The following is a 19,402-nucleotide window of genomic DNA, read 5'->3' as shown; positions in this document are numbered from 1 at the left end:
GGAATGATTTTAAATTCTATTCTGGATTTTACTGGAAGCCAATGCAAAGAAGCTAAAACAGGAGAAATGTGATCTCTTTTCCTGGTTCCTGTCAGAACACGTGCTGCAGCATTCTGGATCAGCTGAAGAGTCTTAATGGACTCTATGCAACAGAAAATGTGGGGGCTTACGGAGGCAAGCAAAAACTTAAAAAGGCCATATTTGACACAAGTGGAGTTCGGTACGCAGACTCAGATGTAGAAAACTGGCTCATGAAGCAAGATGCCTATACTCTACACAAGATGGCTCCGGTGCATTTTAAGGGAAACAAGGTTTTAGTGAATTCAATAGATTGGCAATTCCAGATAGATCTAGTTGACATGTCAAAATTATACTGATGATTATTTCACTGTAAAGGAATGTGTGTCAGAGGATTTTTTTGTCACCCTGCCCAGCAATTCGTCAGCATTATTTTACCCGAGCAATACAATAGCAAACTTTAAAAACAAAACTATCCAAGCCTTTACACTTTAAAACAGCATACGAGGTGAGTTTGACAGAAATACAATATCCAAAAACATGGAAATCGTTTTTATCAGAAGACTCAAAATTTGTTGTGTTTGATAAAAAATCCAACAAGAGGGTAGTTCTATCAGCGACACAGGGATTCTATACAACAATGTCACAGATAATAGCTGAACTAAAAAGTTGTTTATCTGAAAATGACATGGGTCACATTGAGCTTGATTACAACAATATTACCAACAGAGTAAGCATTTTACCAACGAGAGACGTAGAATTAACATTTCAAGGACAACTTGTCAAATGTTATTTATCACTGGAGTGGGTTTTAAAACTCATGAGGAAATTGCAACATTATGATGTCAGCCACGAACTTACACAGGGTTGATACAGATGCCAAATTTGGCACCACATCCTGTCGTTGTTAATGTAGGGATGTATAATATATTTGTTTATACCGATATTGTTGATCATCAAACAGTAGGGGATAGTTACATCCCTCTTTTAAGAATAGTCCATATATCGGGTCCAAACAACCATGTGATCACAAATACTTATGACAGACCCCACTATCTGAGGCTCTGCAAAACACACTTTGATAGTATCGAGATTTCTCTCAAGACAGATCAGAATCAACATATCCCTTTTATGTACGGCAAAGTGATAATAAAGCTACACTTTCGACCCGTAAAATATCAGTATTAGACAAGGAGCAAACATGTACCATCCATATGCTCACAATGCGGACAAGTACGTTGCATATTATACAGCCCAAGCGGGTGGTGATTTACCAGGATATAGCGGACTCGGTGCTCAGTATGGTGCGGGGTTAGGGGGTATCTTTAGTGGTTTGTTTACATTAGCATTCCCCTTATTCAAGAAAGCATTTACATTTGTTGCCCCTCATTTAAAGACAGCTGCTAAAAACATAGCTACGGATGTTATTACTAACGTCATGAACAGACGTCAAGAGGGGTCGGGTATAGTGGCCGTGGCCCCCCGACCAATAAAACGACCTCCTGGGAAAGAAGGGAGTTCCCAACCAAAGAGGCGTAGCCGAACAATAAACAAGAAGACCCATACTAGACTAGAAGACTAGAAAAAATAAACAAGCAAGGAGAAGCAAGTCGACAAAACGTCAGAAGACAAGAGACATTTTCTAACGAGAATGTTGTTGGTACATAGCCTGTCACAAGAGTGCGTCAAGTCGGAGCTAGACCTGTTTATGGTGCCGTTAACACAAACAAGTATTGAGAAATGCATTTACGTCGAATTCCCTCCTCTAGGAGCAGTATCAGACTCTGCACCCCTTGAATTTTTCATTCCAGCTAGTACAGAGGACTACCTGGATCTAAACAATACGTTTCTGTACACGCACGCAAAAATCACCAAAGCTAATGTCGGAAACCTGGATCAAGCAGACGAAGTGGGCTTTATCAACTACAGCAGGTCATATGGACGACGCAACGGCTGGAGGACGCAATGAGGGACTAGTTAAAAGAATGGAGTACACACAAGGTGGCCGCGTAGTGGAGCTAATATCCCCTTTACATTCTGACTTGTTTTTTCAAGACAAGTTAATGATAAATGACGTAGACCTCAAGATAAAATTCATAAGAGCTAAAAACGAATTTTGCTTAATGCAAAACTGCACACTGTAGATGACTTTCGGGTTAACATTATGTCAGCAAGCCTGTTTGTAAAGAAAGTCACCGTATCTCTGGCTGTTAAGCTAGCACACGCTAAGGCATTAACGCATGGCAACGTTAAATATCCTATAGACAGAGTGTGTCTTAAAAACTTTACCTAAATTTATTGTAGTAGGATTTGTAGATCATGAGGCATTTACAGGTAGTTATGTGCGTAATCCATTTACATTTAAACATTATGATATAGAGTTTTTATGTTTATACGTTGACGGCCAGCAATATCCTTCAAAACCCTTTCAACCCAACTTTACCAGAGGGAATGCCATCAGGGAGTATCATCAGTTGTACTTGGCAACTGGAAAGTATCTTAAAAACAACGCTATGGCCATAACCCGAGAACCATGAGTTTTTTAATGGATATAGTCTGTTCTGTTTTAACCTGAGCCCTGATGAAGGATGCGGAGACCATATGTCGCTCATTAAAAACGGTAGTGTTAGATTAGAGGCTCGTTTTAGAAATCCACTTCAACGCACAATAAATGCGGTTATTTACGCCACATATGATTCTATAATTGAGATATCATCAAGAAGACAGGTTCTCATTGACTTTTTCTAACTTTAACAAACGATAATATGAATACGATAGAACTGTCAGAAGTACTTGATAAGGTAGTGAAGCAAGGAGTCTTTCTTGGAGTATTTGCTAGTGACCAGCTTCCTAAATCAGTTATTAAAAAGAGACCCGCCATGTTGGTGGTAAACACAGACCCCTCCCACCTAGGAGGACAACACTGGGTCGCTATCTATATTGACAAGCAGGGTGTGGGATCATTCTTTGACAGTTTTGGGAACTCTCCGGTATACTCACATTTTCCTGAATCCTTTTCTGTCTTTCTCAACAGTAATTGTAAGTCCACGCAACATTCTGTTAGACAAGTGTAAGATGTGGGTTCTGTAGTGTGCGGTCAGCATTGTGTGTTTTTTCTTTACCACATGTATAGAGGGTTATCTTATGACAATGTAATGGCTAAATATAGAAATAAACGGTCATGCAATGATTTTATGGTTTGCAAATTTGTGAAAAAAATACGACCCTCGGTTGTTTGTGGTCAAAATAATTATGCAGAATGTAACCAGTGTGTCCAAATATCAGATTCTTTAAGTGTGTATAATATTAGAAGTTGTGTGCCATTCATTATCAAAATGATTTATAGATTGAAACGTGTATGACAATGTTTTTTGTTATTATGGTGATGTAAATAAAAACACTTTGAAATGATAGTTATGTCTCTATGTATTTATTTAAAACCGATAACGATATACAATTAAAAAGTTCAATCACTCAGTCGCATTTCAGGAGATACAAATGGACTTGTTTCATTGTTTACTCATCAATGTCCTCTGGTAACAAGAGGTGTAGATGGTGGTCCAGTAATAAGAGGGGAAGATTCTCCAAAAGTCTTTCTCTTAATCTTGACAATTTTTCTTTTGACCTGTTGATTTGGTACAACTGATAAAGGTATATTCAATATAGCCAACGACTGCAGATGTTCATCCCAACCTGTAGGTCTCTGGCTGTCAGACACGTTGTGAGAAGCAATTACTCCTCTTATCAAATCATACACATGAGACCCTTTAATAACATTACCATTAAACACAAACTCCCCATGTTCAGTCCATGCAGATATGTTTTTGAGGAGGACATTTTATCCAAATATACAGAGCTTTATTCCTGCTGTTTTTTGGCATGTTTTTTAAAACTTCTTCAAAAACAAAATCTCTTCCTTCTTGATTCTTCTGCTCTGAAGAGTAAAAATCCTCAGCGACCGGCATTAAAGTTAGTGTGTTCTGGTCTTTTTCTCCTTGTCTTACCATGGTGAGAAATCTCAAATCTGAAGATCTTTTGATCCAGAATGTCTTTTATAGTACGATCCAGGTCATTTTCAACAGTTTCTCGAATAGACTCGTGTGCCGGAGGTCTTAAAATATCAAGCTGTTGTTTTGGTACCAGAAACATTTTTTGTGCATACTCCATAGTCATCTTTGTCTTGAACCATGAGACTCGTTATAAAAGGCACAGCGATACTCAGGAGGGGGAGAAGAAAACCGCCAGACTGTTTAAGCAATGTCTTCTTTTTCTTTGAAGCGCAAACCTTTTTATTGGCAAGCAGTCTAATCCCCGCCTTCTTCTTTAAAAATTTTTGATACTGTGTCTTACTTAAAGGAATTTTACCTTTTAAAACATTGTAAGCTATTTCACAAAACGCTACCAAAAGGTCTGGTGATGCAGATTTAATAATATTCACTCTCTGAGATGGAGATGCTCCATACATAGTTTGCAGTAAAGACAGGTTTCTTTTTATGCCATCAGCATGCCGTCAACATTTGTCTAGCCATTAGCATGACTTGGTATTTATCTCTGGATTCAACACAAGATAATTAGTATTCAAATTAATAGTACGGCTAACTTTGCCTTGAAAAAACAAATTCTGAACTAGGTATAAACAACTTAAATTTCTATGATGCACATATTTTGTAAACACATTTTGGACCTCAATGTTATTGCTAGCATCACTCATTAAATCATCAATAATCAACAAATAGTTTTTATCTAAAGGCAACAATGTATCATCACACAAAGGCAATCCTTTGTTCACATTTCTAATTTTCAATAACTGGTCATACAATGTTATCCAACGAGGGTTAAAATGAAGGGCAACTGGACTTGGTTGAAGATACTGGAAGACGTTTCGTCCCTCATCCAAAGGACTTCTTCAGTTCTGACTGACTGGCAGGGAAACTCAGCTATTTAACCTCGTGGGGTCGTTCCCGGGTCATCGATACCGCTGGTTCGTTAGTGTTCCTTGTTGCTGTGACGACAGTCGTTACAGTCGTTGAGACTACCTGTGGCCAAGACTGAACGACCATCGTTGGTATCTTCACCTGAGGCCAATAGGTTACGTTTGTTGAGTTTCCTGGGAAGTGATGAAAGGACAGCATTGTAAGTGGGGGATAAGTGGTGGCGTAGACCCCCTCCCCTGTTCAATGACGGCTTCTCAACCCTGGTGTAGATGGCTTCCTTGACACCTCTTTCGAACCATCCATCCTCCTCAGGTCAAGACTCTGCAGTCTACTTACATCTGAAGGCCAGAGGACACTCGTTTGAGGACCACCAGGTGCACATTTTAGACAGAGAAGATGGATGGTTTGAAAGAGGTGTCAAGGAAGCCATTCTGATGACAGCTGATCACAGCTGGATCAGCTGTCAGTTGGCTTTAATAGCTGTAGAGACTTTCAATGGAGTTTCTGTCTGCATACTGTGCTAATACTACCAATGGCACAGTTATCGCTGCCACAGCAGTTATTTTCCTCTGTAGCTTTTTCATGTTTAACAAACACATGCACATGAATAATAAACTACATTCTGTATTTATACTGTGTTCCGCTCAGGGATACAGGAGTCATTGTATTAGCAGAATGTGTTTTATTTACTCATTATTTGCATTTTACACTTTGCACTTTATGTAATGATATTCTGATTGTGAATTCATTATTGAATAACCCAGAATATGATGATGGTGTCTTTTTAACACTGGAAATGATTAGGTTAAATGTTTCAGGGAAAATGGATATGATAACTCCGATCAAACCCAACGATCTGGAACTATCAGGCTCACATGGGACTGAATAGAAATGACGATAAATGTGAATAGTTTTTCTTGCTGACAGACTTTCCTACTTCGACTTTAATTGTATCCATAATAAATAAAACTTACTGGAGGAAATCTTTCTAATAAATGAAGAAAGTTGTTTATGGTCCTTTTCAGACTTACAAATAACACAGACATTTAACTTTAAAACTTATGGTACTTGACTTGAGTGAAACTCTTGAGTTGAATTTGTTATCTGTATTCACTCTGGTATGAAATTCCAGTGAGTTTCAGATAAGTGCTACTTCCTAACCAAAACTGAGGTTAGATTTTTAGGTTGTTCTACTTGCTGCCCAGGGGCTACTGATTCTGAACAGGTACCTGTGGGCGCTGAGGGTACTTCAGGGAGGGCATCTTTGGCAGGGTGGTCATTGATGTAGTTTACACCTCCGAGGAGAAAAAGTTTAGCCACCTGAAATACTGATATCAAATTTTATGTTAAATGTTTGGAATTAAATAAGCATCAATCCAAGTATGAATGATAAACAAATACAATCAAACCATGTACTAACTACAACTGTACTGCGATGATCAATAAGCCAACAAAACAAGAGACCATTTTAACATCCATCCATTATTTATAACCATGTGGGGCTAGAGCCAATCCCAGCTTTTAATTGTGCGAGAGGTGGGATACACCCTGGACATGTCCTAGTTATACTTTTAACAGTAATATCAAATATCATACCAATCGGACTCTGTTTTGAACAGAATGAGAATAATTGTATACTGCATTCATGGGACACTTGTTAAATCTAACTGTTAAAGTGTTGACGTTGGATGAAAGTATTTCGATGATGGAAATTCTTACAGGTACACCGCTCATGTTGGTGTGTGTATAGAACCCCCCCCCCATAAATAAAAAAGTATAATGTTATTATAATCTTAATATATTTATAGGCTACATGTTATTTAGATAGTGTTTAATAATTATTTTTAACATTTCAACAGTGTATTATATACTGGTCATTCTGCTGGGTCGCTACTAGTAGTGACAAAGACACACTAGTAAAACACAAAACTAGAGAACAATCTGTCAGGAAGCATAAGGAGAGGGCAATTGTCTGTGGAAACCACCTGCAAAACCATTCCCTTGGGGGGTTGTCTTGCTGTTGCCTCTCCAGTGACAGAATGACAGTGATTCACAATTGCTAACTGGACTGATATCCCTGAGGTTTAACTGACTGTGATAATTAATTGTTTCCTTATCTTTTAGCAGTGTATTTGTTTTCCTTTCTATATAATAAAGCTGCTATGTAGCAACACCACCTTATACAACCAGCTTTGGCAATACTCTCTTGCCAATACATCAAATCTAAATTTGAAATTTAAAACACAATTGGGAGATATATATATATATATATATATATATATATATATATAGAGAGAGAGAGAGAGAGAGAGAGAGAGAGAGAGAGAGCACCAACTCAAGCAGACCAAACTAAATTATCAACAAGCAGAAAGAAAATATATTGAATACTGGAAAGAAATGACCAAAACACAAAGTAAATTACAATGTTATCTGACCCTAAAAAGAGAATTCACACTGGCAAATTACCTGAGCACAATGTAAAACTTAGAAAAATGTTGACAACATACAGACTGAGTGAACACAGCCTGGCCATAGAAAAGGGTCACCACAGACAGAGCTGGCTACCACAAGAGAAGAGACTCTGCTCCCAGTGTGACACAGGACAGGTAGAGATAGAGCTGCACTTTCTAACCTCATGCCCTAAATATAAACACCAAGACATAAACACTTTGCAAACATTTCCCAAATATACTCCGAATTCGAATTCATATCAGACACACAGAAACTCCCCTATATACTGGGAGAAATGCCCAAATGTCAAATAATTGCTGCAAAATATGTCTCCTCATGCCACGAAGTGAGGACAACCGGTGGAAACTCAGACTGATAAGTAATTGTACAAATTTTCAAATTATTATTATTTTGATTGCTTAATATTTTAGTAATTGTTTTGTTTTTACATTTGATACTGATTTCTTTCTTTTTTAAAATCAATTAATAATTTTTTTTGTCTATTAATATACACACACACGTTTACAGTATTATCTATTTGTTTTATTTTTAATATTTTTTATTTTTTTAACACACAAACACACACGCTTACTGTTTTATTTATTCATTTTATTTTAATTAATATTTTTTCTTTTTTTAACACACACACACACGCTTACTGTTTTATTTATTTATTTTGTTTTTAATATATTTTTATTTTTTAACACACACACACACACACACACACACACAAACACACACACACACACACACACACACACACACACACACACACACACAGTGAGAGAGAGAGAGGGTTGGTGCACAGACAGAATAGACCAACAGACATTATCAATTGTCTACATGTTGATGTTGTTGCAGCTTTTGGTGCACACCTGCGTCTTGTGGTTTTTTTTATGGTTCTCACATATATTAGTGCTCGGTCAAGTTCAGTAGATCCTCATTAACTCCCAAACCATCAGTTTAATGATTTTCAAACCTCATTTGTGTCGTAGTCACATTTTTTCTCTCTTGCGTTCATTGTGCCTACTACAAATACAATCAGGAAGAAAGCGATTGTATTACACTGCATTCAATCTTTCCACTTTCAGAATTAACTTTCCATTCTATCACAGTGACTGCTAATAGGGTAGCAGGAACACAGAAGATTGGACATAAATGCAAATAATGGACCCAGTTCTCTTACACCAAAGGAATGCGCCTTATCCACTGCACCATCACCTCCCACGCAAGAGAGCTGTGAGTATTGCTGTCTGGAGCTGGTGTTCCGGCTCTTTGCATGTTAGCTTTACAGCAGCAGCTGTAATGACACCATGCTATCTTGAGTTACATTACTTGCTGGGTCGTTGTTTGCTTTATATCATTGATTTCTCCAGAATCGCTTACTCCACCCTTAAGTTCACCTGTGTCTCATTATCTTGTCTTCACTTAAGTATTTAGTTGGTCTGTTCCCCTCTGTGCAGTGGTTAGCACAGTTGCCTCACAGCAAGAAGGTCTGGGGTTCAAACCTTGGTCGTGGATGGGTCAGCTGAGACTGGCCCCCCAGGCAAGCGGGTACAATGGAAGGATGGAAAACTCACAAACAGGTGATAAGGCAGGCAGAGTTTGGGAAGCAGTCCGAAAGCAAACAAAGCCAACAGGGAACAGGCAAGACTTGGAGGGAGACAAATAACACACAAGATACTGAGACGACATGATCTTCAAGGTGGAGTAGGCGATACTGGAGAAATCCAACACCATGACAAATACCATGATATTAAGCGAGCAACAACCCAGCAGGTAATGTAACTTACTTTAGCATGGTGTCATTACAGTTGCTTCTGCGAATGTATTGGACTAGAATTGATTACCCCACCTTTGTTCAAAGGAGGAGCAAACAATCACATAAGGGGAAAGTGAAGTTAACTGATGAGTAGTAAATACCAAAGTAAAACAGGAAACAGGAATAAAACGATCAAAAAAGAGGACAAGCAAACACAAAGACAGGGAGTGAAACACCATACATAAGAGGAAGGGGAACGAATGAATAAATAAGGGGAAAAAACATAAGCTCTAAAACACAGAACAGGAAGAAAAGTTCACAAAGACACAAGAGGAAATGTTTAACAAAATAAAACACAAAATAATAGGTAACACTTAAACCCCAAAACACATTTTGTTTGCAACATAAGAAAAATTTGTCACACCAAATACTGCTTTTTTGCATTGGTTGCAAATGACCACAAGGAACGTCAAATAAACTTGAAATGTTAATCCTTCCAGCAGCTCAGGTCACCTGCATGCGGGCAGAAACACCTGCTGGCGGAGGACGCAACACTTAGCACAGCACTTTTCTATGTTAATGACCCATCCAAGCAGGTCCCACCCCTGCCTTCCTTTAGAGCACACCACTAATATACTGCCAGTATAGTAAGGCGCCTTGGTCACTTACACTCTCATATTTTTAGTGTGGTGTCCTCTTGTTTTTGCATTGGATATGATCTGCAAGCTTGTGGTTGTGGTTGGGGTGTACGTCCTTCTTCAGGGTGCTGAAGGCACAAGCCGAGGGGGGAGGACGGTGACTTTCCACCGGACTCAGCAGGATGACAGCCAGGGCCAAGCGCGCCCTAGGAGGGAGAGCAGCCCCCCCAAGCCCATTCACAGTCCTACCTTCACCTCCTGCCGGACCCCCCTAACACCAGCCGAGCACAAGGTCCTGGATGACAATACACATGAGGTGAGGTGTGTTTGAGTTCTGTGACATTGTTCTGAAGCTGGTGAGGGTTTGGTTTTTAAGCAGAAGGAATGTGTTTGTAGAATCTTTGAGTTTTATTTAAAAAAGAAAAGGAAAATGCATATCTGAAGATAAAATAGTTTCAAGAACAGAAAGTGACATTTTATTGGCTTTGTTTACTTTTTTTCTTTCTTGTTTCAAGACTCTCAAGGAAAATATATTTCTTAAAAACACAACAAACAAGTAAAACTAATATTGAAACACGTGGAATTATGACACCAACAATATCTTAAGCATGTTTATGGTAGGCTAGAAGTGAATAAATTTGGTTAAGCTTGTTAGTTGTGTTTTGTACCTTTAGAAGTGATGCTGTCATGTCTGTCAGTGTCTCTCCTCTCTTTCTTCCAGACAGGGTTTAACGGTGATGATGGCTCCCATGTGATCCTCACATGGGTGGGTGATGGCACTGGAGTGAGTATCTTAGGTTCATTACATTACCACAACCTCAGATCATCAACAGAATATGTTGTCTGCTTATCACTTCAGAGATGGAGTCTGACTCTGAAACGTGTGAATATTCAGCACACAGTTTTATTTGAACTTTAATTTTTTTTGGCAAAAATATTATATTTATAAGTTTTGTAACTTGCTTTTATTAAAACATTAATCTGAAATAAATATATAATCTAAAAAAATTTTCATGCACTGATCAAATTTCAGATTTTAGGCCATTACTGTGGCTCTGTTGAGTTGAAGGCCATACATGCTTCATTATTCGGTCATCAGTTTTGATGTTTTATATTGTCGTTGCTATTGGGTGAAGCAGATTCGGATATGTTTCTATCATGTCAACATTTTAACTACATTGCTGCATTTTCTAGGTCATCCTGGTGCTGTCAACATTTAGTGCTCCGATAGATTCTTTCATAGAAGGAGGCTCCTCAAGACTTTATCGAAGGTGAGTAAGTGTCTGATATATTATGTGACATTGCAAAGTAACACTAGCAGCACACCCTGAAGCAGAACTCAAACATCCAATAAAAACTTTATTTCCTCTCTCATTAGCACGGATTACGGGAAATCCTTCCATGACATTTCCCATCAGATCAACAACACCTTCATAAGGGAGGAGTTTGGAGTCAGTGTTGGACCAGGGAGCTCTGTAAGTTAACAGTAGTAACATCCGCTGGTGCGCAGACGGTGTTTCAGTTGGGCAGCTGTGTTGCATGTTCCCACACGGGGAGGAGTGTGAGAAGTTGCCTCACAAACGTGTGGAGACATCTTGCTTGTTGTTCTGCTGTCTAATCAAGTTGTGCCAAAGCTTCACCCACAGAAATGCGTTGACGCACACAGAGCAAATGCATCACTGTTTCACTTCACTCTTTTTCCCCATTTCTTTTTAGCCTTTTTCTTTAATAATCAACATAGTTTCAGCTTGCTTATGAAATTATATATATTTGTGAACTGGGGGAGGTTTAAATATACATTAATTACATATTTTCAGGAACGGTGGAGGGTTAGGAAATGTAAAAAGTTTTTTTTCACAAATCCAGAGAAAATGTTAGTGAAAATATTTTTTCCCTTTAAAAACCAGCTTCTTTTTCCAATGAGTGCAGGCATAAACAAAAGGATTTTTATATTTTCTTTTCATTATAACTCATGTTTACTAACCTGTAATCATCCCTGCCAACTTTCCATCTCTGGACTGCTTTTAATTGATTTTAATTAACAGGTGATATTGATAGCGGACATACCGTTGGACAACAGAGGCGGGATCATCTTCACCTCCACGGATGCCGGTGCGACCTTCAAGTTCATCCAACTGCCATTCCACCTGGCTCAGCCAATCACGTACCACTTCCTTAACCCTGATTACCTTGTGGCCCTCAGCATTGATGTGAGTCACTCGGCTGATCGCTTCCTTTCTGTCCATTAAATGTTATTTTGTCTTACTTTTTTTAAACTTTCATTTTCAAGGTCATGGCGGTCTCCCTTGCTCTGTGTGATATTTGGGGCTAAAGCTTTACATAAGTAAAGGTAAACATGCCTCTGTTCCTTCCTGTCTTGCAGGACGGTCTGTGGCTCTCTCTGGACTTTGGTGCCAAGTGGACAAAAGTTCATGATGAGGTGTTTTCTTTCTCATGGTGAGTACAAACAGGAAACATGCCAAATCCCAGTGTGTCTAAAAGAAAGCATATGATAGATGAACCATATGTTTTGTAAAGCTGCAGGCCAGGAATTTGAATGAATTTGCAAAAACTTCTATGAAACAATATTACAGTTTTTATTGAATACTTTGTAAATTGCTTTGAATGAATGTACATGACATTATATGCAGTATGTTTTGTTCTGGAGAAGAAAAGTAACCCGTAAAAACAGTTCATATGGAAAATGTTGTGACATTTCTGATGTTTGTGAAATGTTTTTAACTTCCTCTTTCCATCAGGGGTGCTGGCGTTAATTTGTTCTTCAGCTGCAGCCGAACAGACACATGTAAGAAACTGAAAGAAATGCACTTCCTGACAGTATGAAAAATGTGGTCAGTCATTTGATCTGAATGACTCATTTATGACTTTTGTAGGATTCTAACCTCTCTTATACACAAACCCCAGGCGGACTGTTATACAGATGTTTGTTTTGTTTCTGTTTTATTATGTGTGTATTAAGTATTCGCCTTGCAGAGAATTCTGACATTAAAGTACAATCAAATCTAATCTAATCCAATCTAAAAAAATAAACACCATTGTGTGGATGTTTACTGTTCAGTTTAGATCTTTATTGTCCCATAAAATATATCAAGAGATCCTTTCTGCAGTAAAGCAGCATAAAAACAATAAAAACACAGCATAACAATAGATTACCAAAATGTCCTGTCCTGTACACACAACATAAAATACAATAAATCAGGGCATATGTGATACATTTGAAGGAAGAACATTCAGTACAAATGGAATAAATCAAATTTTAAGCTTGTTATCCCCCATTTTCGGGGACCTGTATCTCTGACTGGGGGGAGGATGTCAGACTTTTTAAGCAGATTCACTATTCACTATATGCATTTTGGTCTCTGTGTGATTTGTCGATTGAAAATGCTGCGGCACAACAACGATTTAATTCCGGAGTTCACAATGTTGTCTAGTTGATTCCTGTTTTGCACATTCCCATACCAACAAATTAGTGATAGTGTCAGGATAGATTCTATGACAGAGTCATCAACCTCCTTGCCCCAGTGGAGACTGTAAATGGAGCCCATAGAGTACATGCACTGCATAGGCAAACAGTGTTTACTCCGACCCTCTGAGGTCTACAAGGGGAAAAGTCTCCACCTGTTACCAATAAGAGTGAGTGTCTCATATTTCCATCACCAGTCTTGCTTCTTGTCGCCATAGTTAAGGCAGATGAGAGGGGGGATTTAGTGCTGAAGAGGACAAAAGATCTGGGGAACACCTTCACCACAATCCACGAGGACATCTACAGTTTTGGCTACATAGGAGCCTTTCTCTTCTTCTCTGTGATAAGTAGTTCGGTGAGTAGTTCATTTAGGGGGCCAGGCTGGGGCCAGTTGTTTTGTCAGAGTGGCACATTCAATCTGGGACAAAGGCAATGTTCAAGCTTTCAAAATGTCTTTATATATAATGTAATGTTTTAGTAACTTACAGTTATTTGTTTCAGTAACAGGATCTTTTCAGTAACTTAGTTATAGTTTTATTTAAAAAAACATTCCTGTTAACTTTATCTCAAGTTACAGTACATTCTTTGATGCAACACTTCTTTGTAAGACTTAATGAATAGTAGAAGCTCTAGTGTACTAGATATTCTCTAAATCCCAGTTTGTATTTTGTATCCCAATGCATTATAAAGAGGGGATACGTTTTATGGCAGGTTGAAAACACAGTCTGAAAAAATTGCTTGGAAAATAGAAACTTCTCCATATTCAGTCCTGTTATTAGTCCTGATGACATGTGAAGTATACACAAAATGAAATACTTGATAGTGGGCCATCATCTGTGCTTTATAAAGGGGGATAAATATTTTCGTAGACTGCATGTCCAGCCAGGTAGGACCAGTAGGCTACTGTTATCGCTTTTTGTGCATGAAAAGTGCTGTTTCAATGCAATGCATTGTTAAATTGTTTTGATAATAATTTACCCTTTAAGGAGGTGGACTCCAGCAATTTCCAGCAATATCCAAAGGAAACATGGAGTACAAGGAGAAAATATTATCTACAATGCTGCATACAGTTATGTACATTTCATCGCAAGGAAGATATAGTACTATGATACTAGACCAGAGCTATTCGATTACAGATTCGACTGGGCTAGATTTTAACACCAGGACACAGAGATGGGCCGGACATTTTCTCATGATTTGGGATCATTAGGATTTTATTGACACACTTTTATTGGTAATCCTTATTGTTAATGATGCTCTTATCAATCCTATTTATTACTAAATTGCATGTATTATTAAAAAAAAAAAACACCAACACACTGCTCATTCTGTTCATTAATAAGTGTTTACACACTGATGCGTTGTTTTGCTTCCAGAGATCCCCTCGTGTCATGTATTTCTCATCAGACCAAGGAGACACCTTCAGTCGAGCGCTGCTCCCTTCTGCCTCCACTGAGCAGGTGAGAAAGATTAAACAACTTAATGAACAGAGGTTCGCATTTGCCTTGGGAAAAAAATCTTTATCATCACAACTTATTATTTTTATAGTTTTGTCCATCATTTCTGTTGGATATGAAAACAAAAATAAAACCCAAGGTGTAATCTTTTGATTGCTGAGTTGCTGTATTATTTGAAAATGGCCTCCATCTCCAAGCTTGGTTAGCTGATTTAACTTGAAGTTAAGTTAAAATCAGGGACATTGGCTAGTCTATTAACAGCACAGGAATGGGGTTCCAATCAAACCACACTGTACCTTTTGATATTGATAAAGCAACAAGTATCAAAAGCTGGTGTTGATCAGTAAGACTCTTTATCTTGTTTACTCATGCACTGATCTGATAGATAAATTTGCCAATTTTAGACTTTTTATTTATTATTTTTATTTTTATTTATAGAACTTTGGCTCCTTTTGTACCTTTTGTAACAGGTGCCGGCACTAGTATCGAAATATTTCACAGGATACCCTGCCCAACCACAGTAAATGTACAGATGTTAATGTAATTATGTCCTTTGTCACATGTTTCTCTTGCTCTTTGGGTCAGACATGGAGTTGGGAAAGTTTTAAACTCTGGTGTCAAGTGCATACCTTTTGGTGGTTGGACATTACAGAGTTTGGTTTGCTTAAAATAAATACATTAATGCATTAATACACACACACACACACACACCACACAATTACAAACCCACGGTATCTTGTTGACAGCACAAGCATACACTTTCTCTCGCGGCGATTAGACAATTTTAGTCAAAAAGTAGTTTTTTAAAATTGCAATTCCAGATTTTCTCACCCACATGTGCTCTCTCCCTCCATATATGTGAGCATGTTTGCAGTTCTACTCCATCTTGGATGGAGATGAAGATATGCTCTTCATGCATGTGGACAACCCAGGAGGTAACCGACAATTCTTTGTTCGCATTTTCCGCTCAAACACACACCTACCTTGACAAACTACCTTAAAAACACACTTGACACATGTTAGCAAATATGCCCATGTTGTGAAGACAATGTGACTGAATTTAAAGTCTCTCAGTTGCTCTTTGTTGTAATGGAAAAGCTCAACTGTAAAGGCCGGACTGGTTTCACAAGTTCTACGTGTTGCTGACAAATCATTCCGGCATGCAAGTCCAGCTACCCAGTCTTTGTTCCTTTCTTTCACTCTCTTTCTCCCTCCCCGCTCCTGGTTTCCTTCTCACTCAGTCTCTCTTTCTTATTCACGTCTGCTTTCCTCTGACATTATTATAATTATATCTTCTTCCCTGGCAAGTGCCCCAGTTAGTGCTATATGGGTTAGGTGATGGGACTTTTCTACTGCTGAGATAAATAGGGGAGATATGGTGTAGAGGGGCTTTATCTTTTGTTGGCAGGAGATTTAGTTTACACTGCAAAAGCTGACAAACATATCTAGGGATCAGGGTATAACACAAGCACACACACAAGCACACACACACAAACACACACACACACACACACACACACACACACTGAAAATGTAAACCACTTCAATCACCTCCCTCAGCTGAGCTTGCCCTTCATGGCTTTAGCTGACACGTGTGTAATCTTCACAAAGTTAAAATATGACTGATGGTGACTTGTTGTAATTATGCTGATGTTGAAAGGTTTGTGCAAACGTGGTATACCAGGTGCTGATTCTCTTTGAAGGTGATGCATGTTGTATTTAACATCAATGAAAAGAGACATTACTGTAACTCCAGTCCACAAAAGGCATAAGCATAGAAAAATAGGCTACTGGCTAACTATGTGTCTGAGAGACTAAAATGATCCTTTGTTTCTTTCTGCTGTCTTCTCTTTCACCACAGACACTTTCTTTGGGACCATGTACACGTCAGATGACCGTGGCATCCTTTTCTCCAAATCACTTGAGCGCCATCTCTTTGATGGGCAGCGGAAGAGCGACTTCACCAACATAACTTCACTGAGAGGAGTGTACCTCACGAACAAACTAGACGAAGGTATGGTTTGCAACCCGTGTGTGTACCAGTGCACTTTGTGCACATTCAAGTAATGATTTTAATTTATTACACAATGACCTACATGTAATTTGATTTGATGCCTTAGTAAGGCAAGCTGATCTATTTGTCCTGCCTGTCAATTTCCTGTCTGCACACCATTGAACTAACCCTAAAGAATAAGTCTGGTGATATTCTATATTTTGAACGGATCCTATGAAAAGATCAAAACCAAAACCGAATCTATCCACAAGTATTATCTGTGTATTCAAAGTCTGATGTAATTTCCTATGTGCCACAGAGCTCCACTGTCGTCCAAAATGTTTCTTTATTGTGATGAATATTGTGATTTCAAGTCAATCCCACTGCTGCCACAATACTCACTAGAGCGCCAAGTGTGTAATAATCCACCACTGAAATAATCCCCAACACATGCTAAATGCACAAAATCTACAGTGCCCAGCTGTTTTAGCTAATTAGTGAGCCTTTAAAAAATAACAAAATTAAACTATATATTTGTGACATGTTTTTAAAGATTCATGTCTTCAGTACCACTGACAGACAGCTTTTTGACAAAGTAATATCAGGCTTATCCTTTAAACTTAAGTAAGAAAGGTAAGATGTCTATCATGATATATAGTTTCATCAATGGATATATCCATTTATCTTCCCTTATATCAAACTGCTTGTCTTTATACCCACACAAATCCCACAACTAACCTGTCAGTCTGCCAGCCATTTGTTCACCTTTTCATTTTGATAAATTACTGAAATTTGACTCTAATAATGTGTTTTGTTGCAGATGGCTGTATACGATCTGTCATTTCCTTTAACAGAGGAGGGACGTGGAGGCAACTTAACAAACCTGAGAATCTGGAATGTGGAGAACACGTCAAGAATGTGTGTTATATGTCTAAAATCCCAGTCTGCGTGTGCATATTAACATTATATCCTACAAGTTAGGCCGTGTTCACTAAAACACTATAAGTGTGCTTTTTCCCATCAGTGCAACCTTCACATTCATGGAGAACACAGTCGCAACAACCGCATCGTTCCCATGCTGGCTCTGTCTGAGCCAACTGCTATTGGTCTGGTTATCGCCCATGGTAATTAAACAGCAATGCACCCATATTTAATTTCAGTACAAGACATTTTGATACATAGGACAAATAATGTCAAAGTTTAGCTAAAATGGTACAAGTATGCAACTTTAAACATCTCTGAGTCATTTTCTAATTCAATATATTTTTTAATAAATGTATTTAACTTGTAAATCAAATGTAATGATAATTTAAAGATGTATTTATACCTTCTCCAGGTACTGTAGGTGACTGTCTGTCATCATCACAGCACCCAGATGTGTTTGTCTCCTCAGACGGGGGTTATAGCTGGAGGGGGACACTGAGGGGTACTCACCACTACAGCATATTGGACTCTGGGGGTCTCATTGTGGCTGTGGAGGCCCAGCATGAAGGACAAGTGAAGACTATCAAGTACTGAGCAGATATTTTTATTTAATGAAAAAAAATATTTTTTGGCAATGGCGGGCCGAAAGTTCTTATATTCAAAGTTTCTTTTCACCCAAATTTCTCCACAAACTACCATTTCTCGTCACCAGGTTCTCCACAGACGAGGGCCAGTGCTGGAAATCCTACAACTTTACCGAGCAGCCCTTCTTCTTTGCAGGCCTGGCATCCGAGCCGGGGACCAAGGCCATGAGTGTCAGTGTGTGGGGCTTCCGGCCTGAGGAAGACGGTCAGCCCATGTGGGTGGCCGTCACCATTGATTTCCAGAGCCTCATTACAAGAGAATGTGAGTCAAGATGCAACTACGCCATCTACTGCTATTATCTATTCTGCCCCTTATGGGGCATGTTACCTAGTGGTAACATGATGTCTCCAGTGAGGTGGAGTCTTACACCAGTTTTTCCATTACAGAAACTTACCAACCCATGACCTGGGACATTCCGTAACCTAAACTTATATGAGATTTTTGTTTGCATTTTATTCTCTGGGCTCTTTTCACTACTTTGAAGGGAGCACAAATAAATAATTTGAATCAGAATCTGATGACAGTTGATAACAGTTAATCTCTTAACTAATAGTAACTGAAGATGGGTTTTTTTTTATCTTTGATTGCCTTTAAGTCATGAATATTTAATGTCATAGAGAAATACTTCAGATTTTAAGTCAATATCTCAGGGGCTTTAATTGTTTCTTCTGCTCAGTTTTGCTGTGTGGTCATAGCAATGGTTGTTGGTGCAGACTTTGAAGTAAAACAACGGTTATTGTTCTGTGTTTATACTACTAATCTTTCTTGTGATGTGACAACAGCACTATTAGCAATACCTGGAAGTCACTGGAACTTGGATTTGGTATTACCTCTTGAGCAGGGCTGAATTTTTAGCTCCAGGAAGTGTGCAATTACAGTGGCTACGCTTTGTTGTTCTCATCTTGGTTTACCAATTGGAAGCCCACTAGAGGTTGTTTCCCCGTGATATAAAACAGTTGTGTTCTGACGGGTCGTCATCTAATTCATCAGGTAATGACCAGGACTATGAAGAGTGGTTGGCTCACTCTACAAATGGAGGAGACCTGGAGAGAAATGGCTGCATCTTGGGTGTCAAAGAGACTTATAGGAGGCTAAA

The 19,402-nt window shown here is 38.7% G+C and overlaps 1 protein-coding gene across 1 annotated transcript; it reads left to right on the top strand.

Annotated features, from left to right (window-relative positions):
* Positions 1-9,797: 9,797 nt before the first annotated feature.
* Positions 9,798-19,396, top strand: LOC119883763 (sortilin-like; the record flags this gene model as incomplete). The annotated part of the gene is made up of 16 exons (XM_038694393.1): positions 9,798-10,119; positions 10,525-10,587; positions 10,998-11,074; positions 11,182-11,278; positions 11,849-12,013; positions 12,187-12,260; positions 12,563-12,609; positions 13,506-13,642; positions 14,664-14,747; positions 15,619-15,679; positions 16,606-16,758; positions 17,558-17,655; positions 17,762-17,861; positions 18,074-18,248; positions 18,374-18,567; positions 19,297-19,396. Coding segments are annotated over exons 1-16 (1,865 nt in total), but the record flags the coding sequence as incomplete, so codon positions are not given.
* Positions 19,397-19,402: the final 6 nt, after the last annotated feature.

The sequence above is a fragment of the Micropterus salmoides genome, unplaced genomic scaffold (genome assembly GCF_014851395.1).
Source record: "Micropterus salmoides isolate LMB-PRFRI ecotype aquatic unplaced genomic scaffold, ASM1485139v1 Ms_hic_scaffold_3016, whole genome shotgun sequence".
In the NCBI taxonomy this organism is placed as follows: Eukaryota; Metazoa; Chordata; class Actinopteri; order Centrarchiformes; family Centrarchidae; genus Micropterus; species Micropterus salmoides.
The sequence above is the reverse complement of the archived record's forward strand: the minus strand, read 5'-3'. Positions and strand labels throughout refer to the sequence as shown.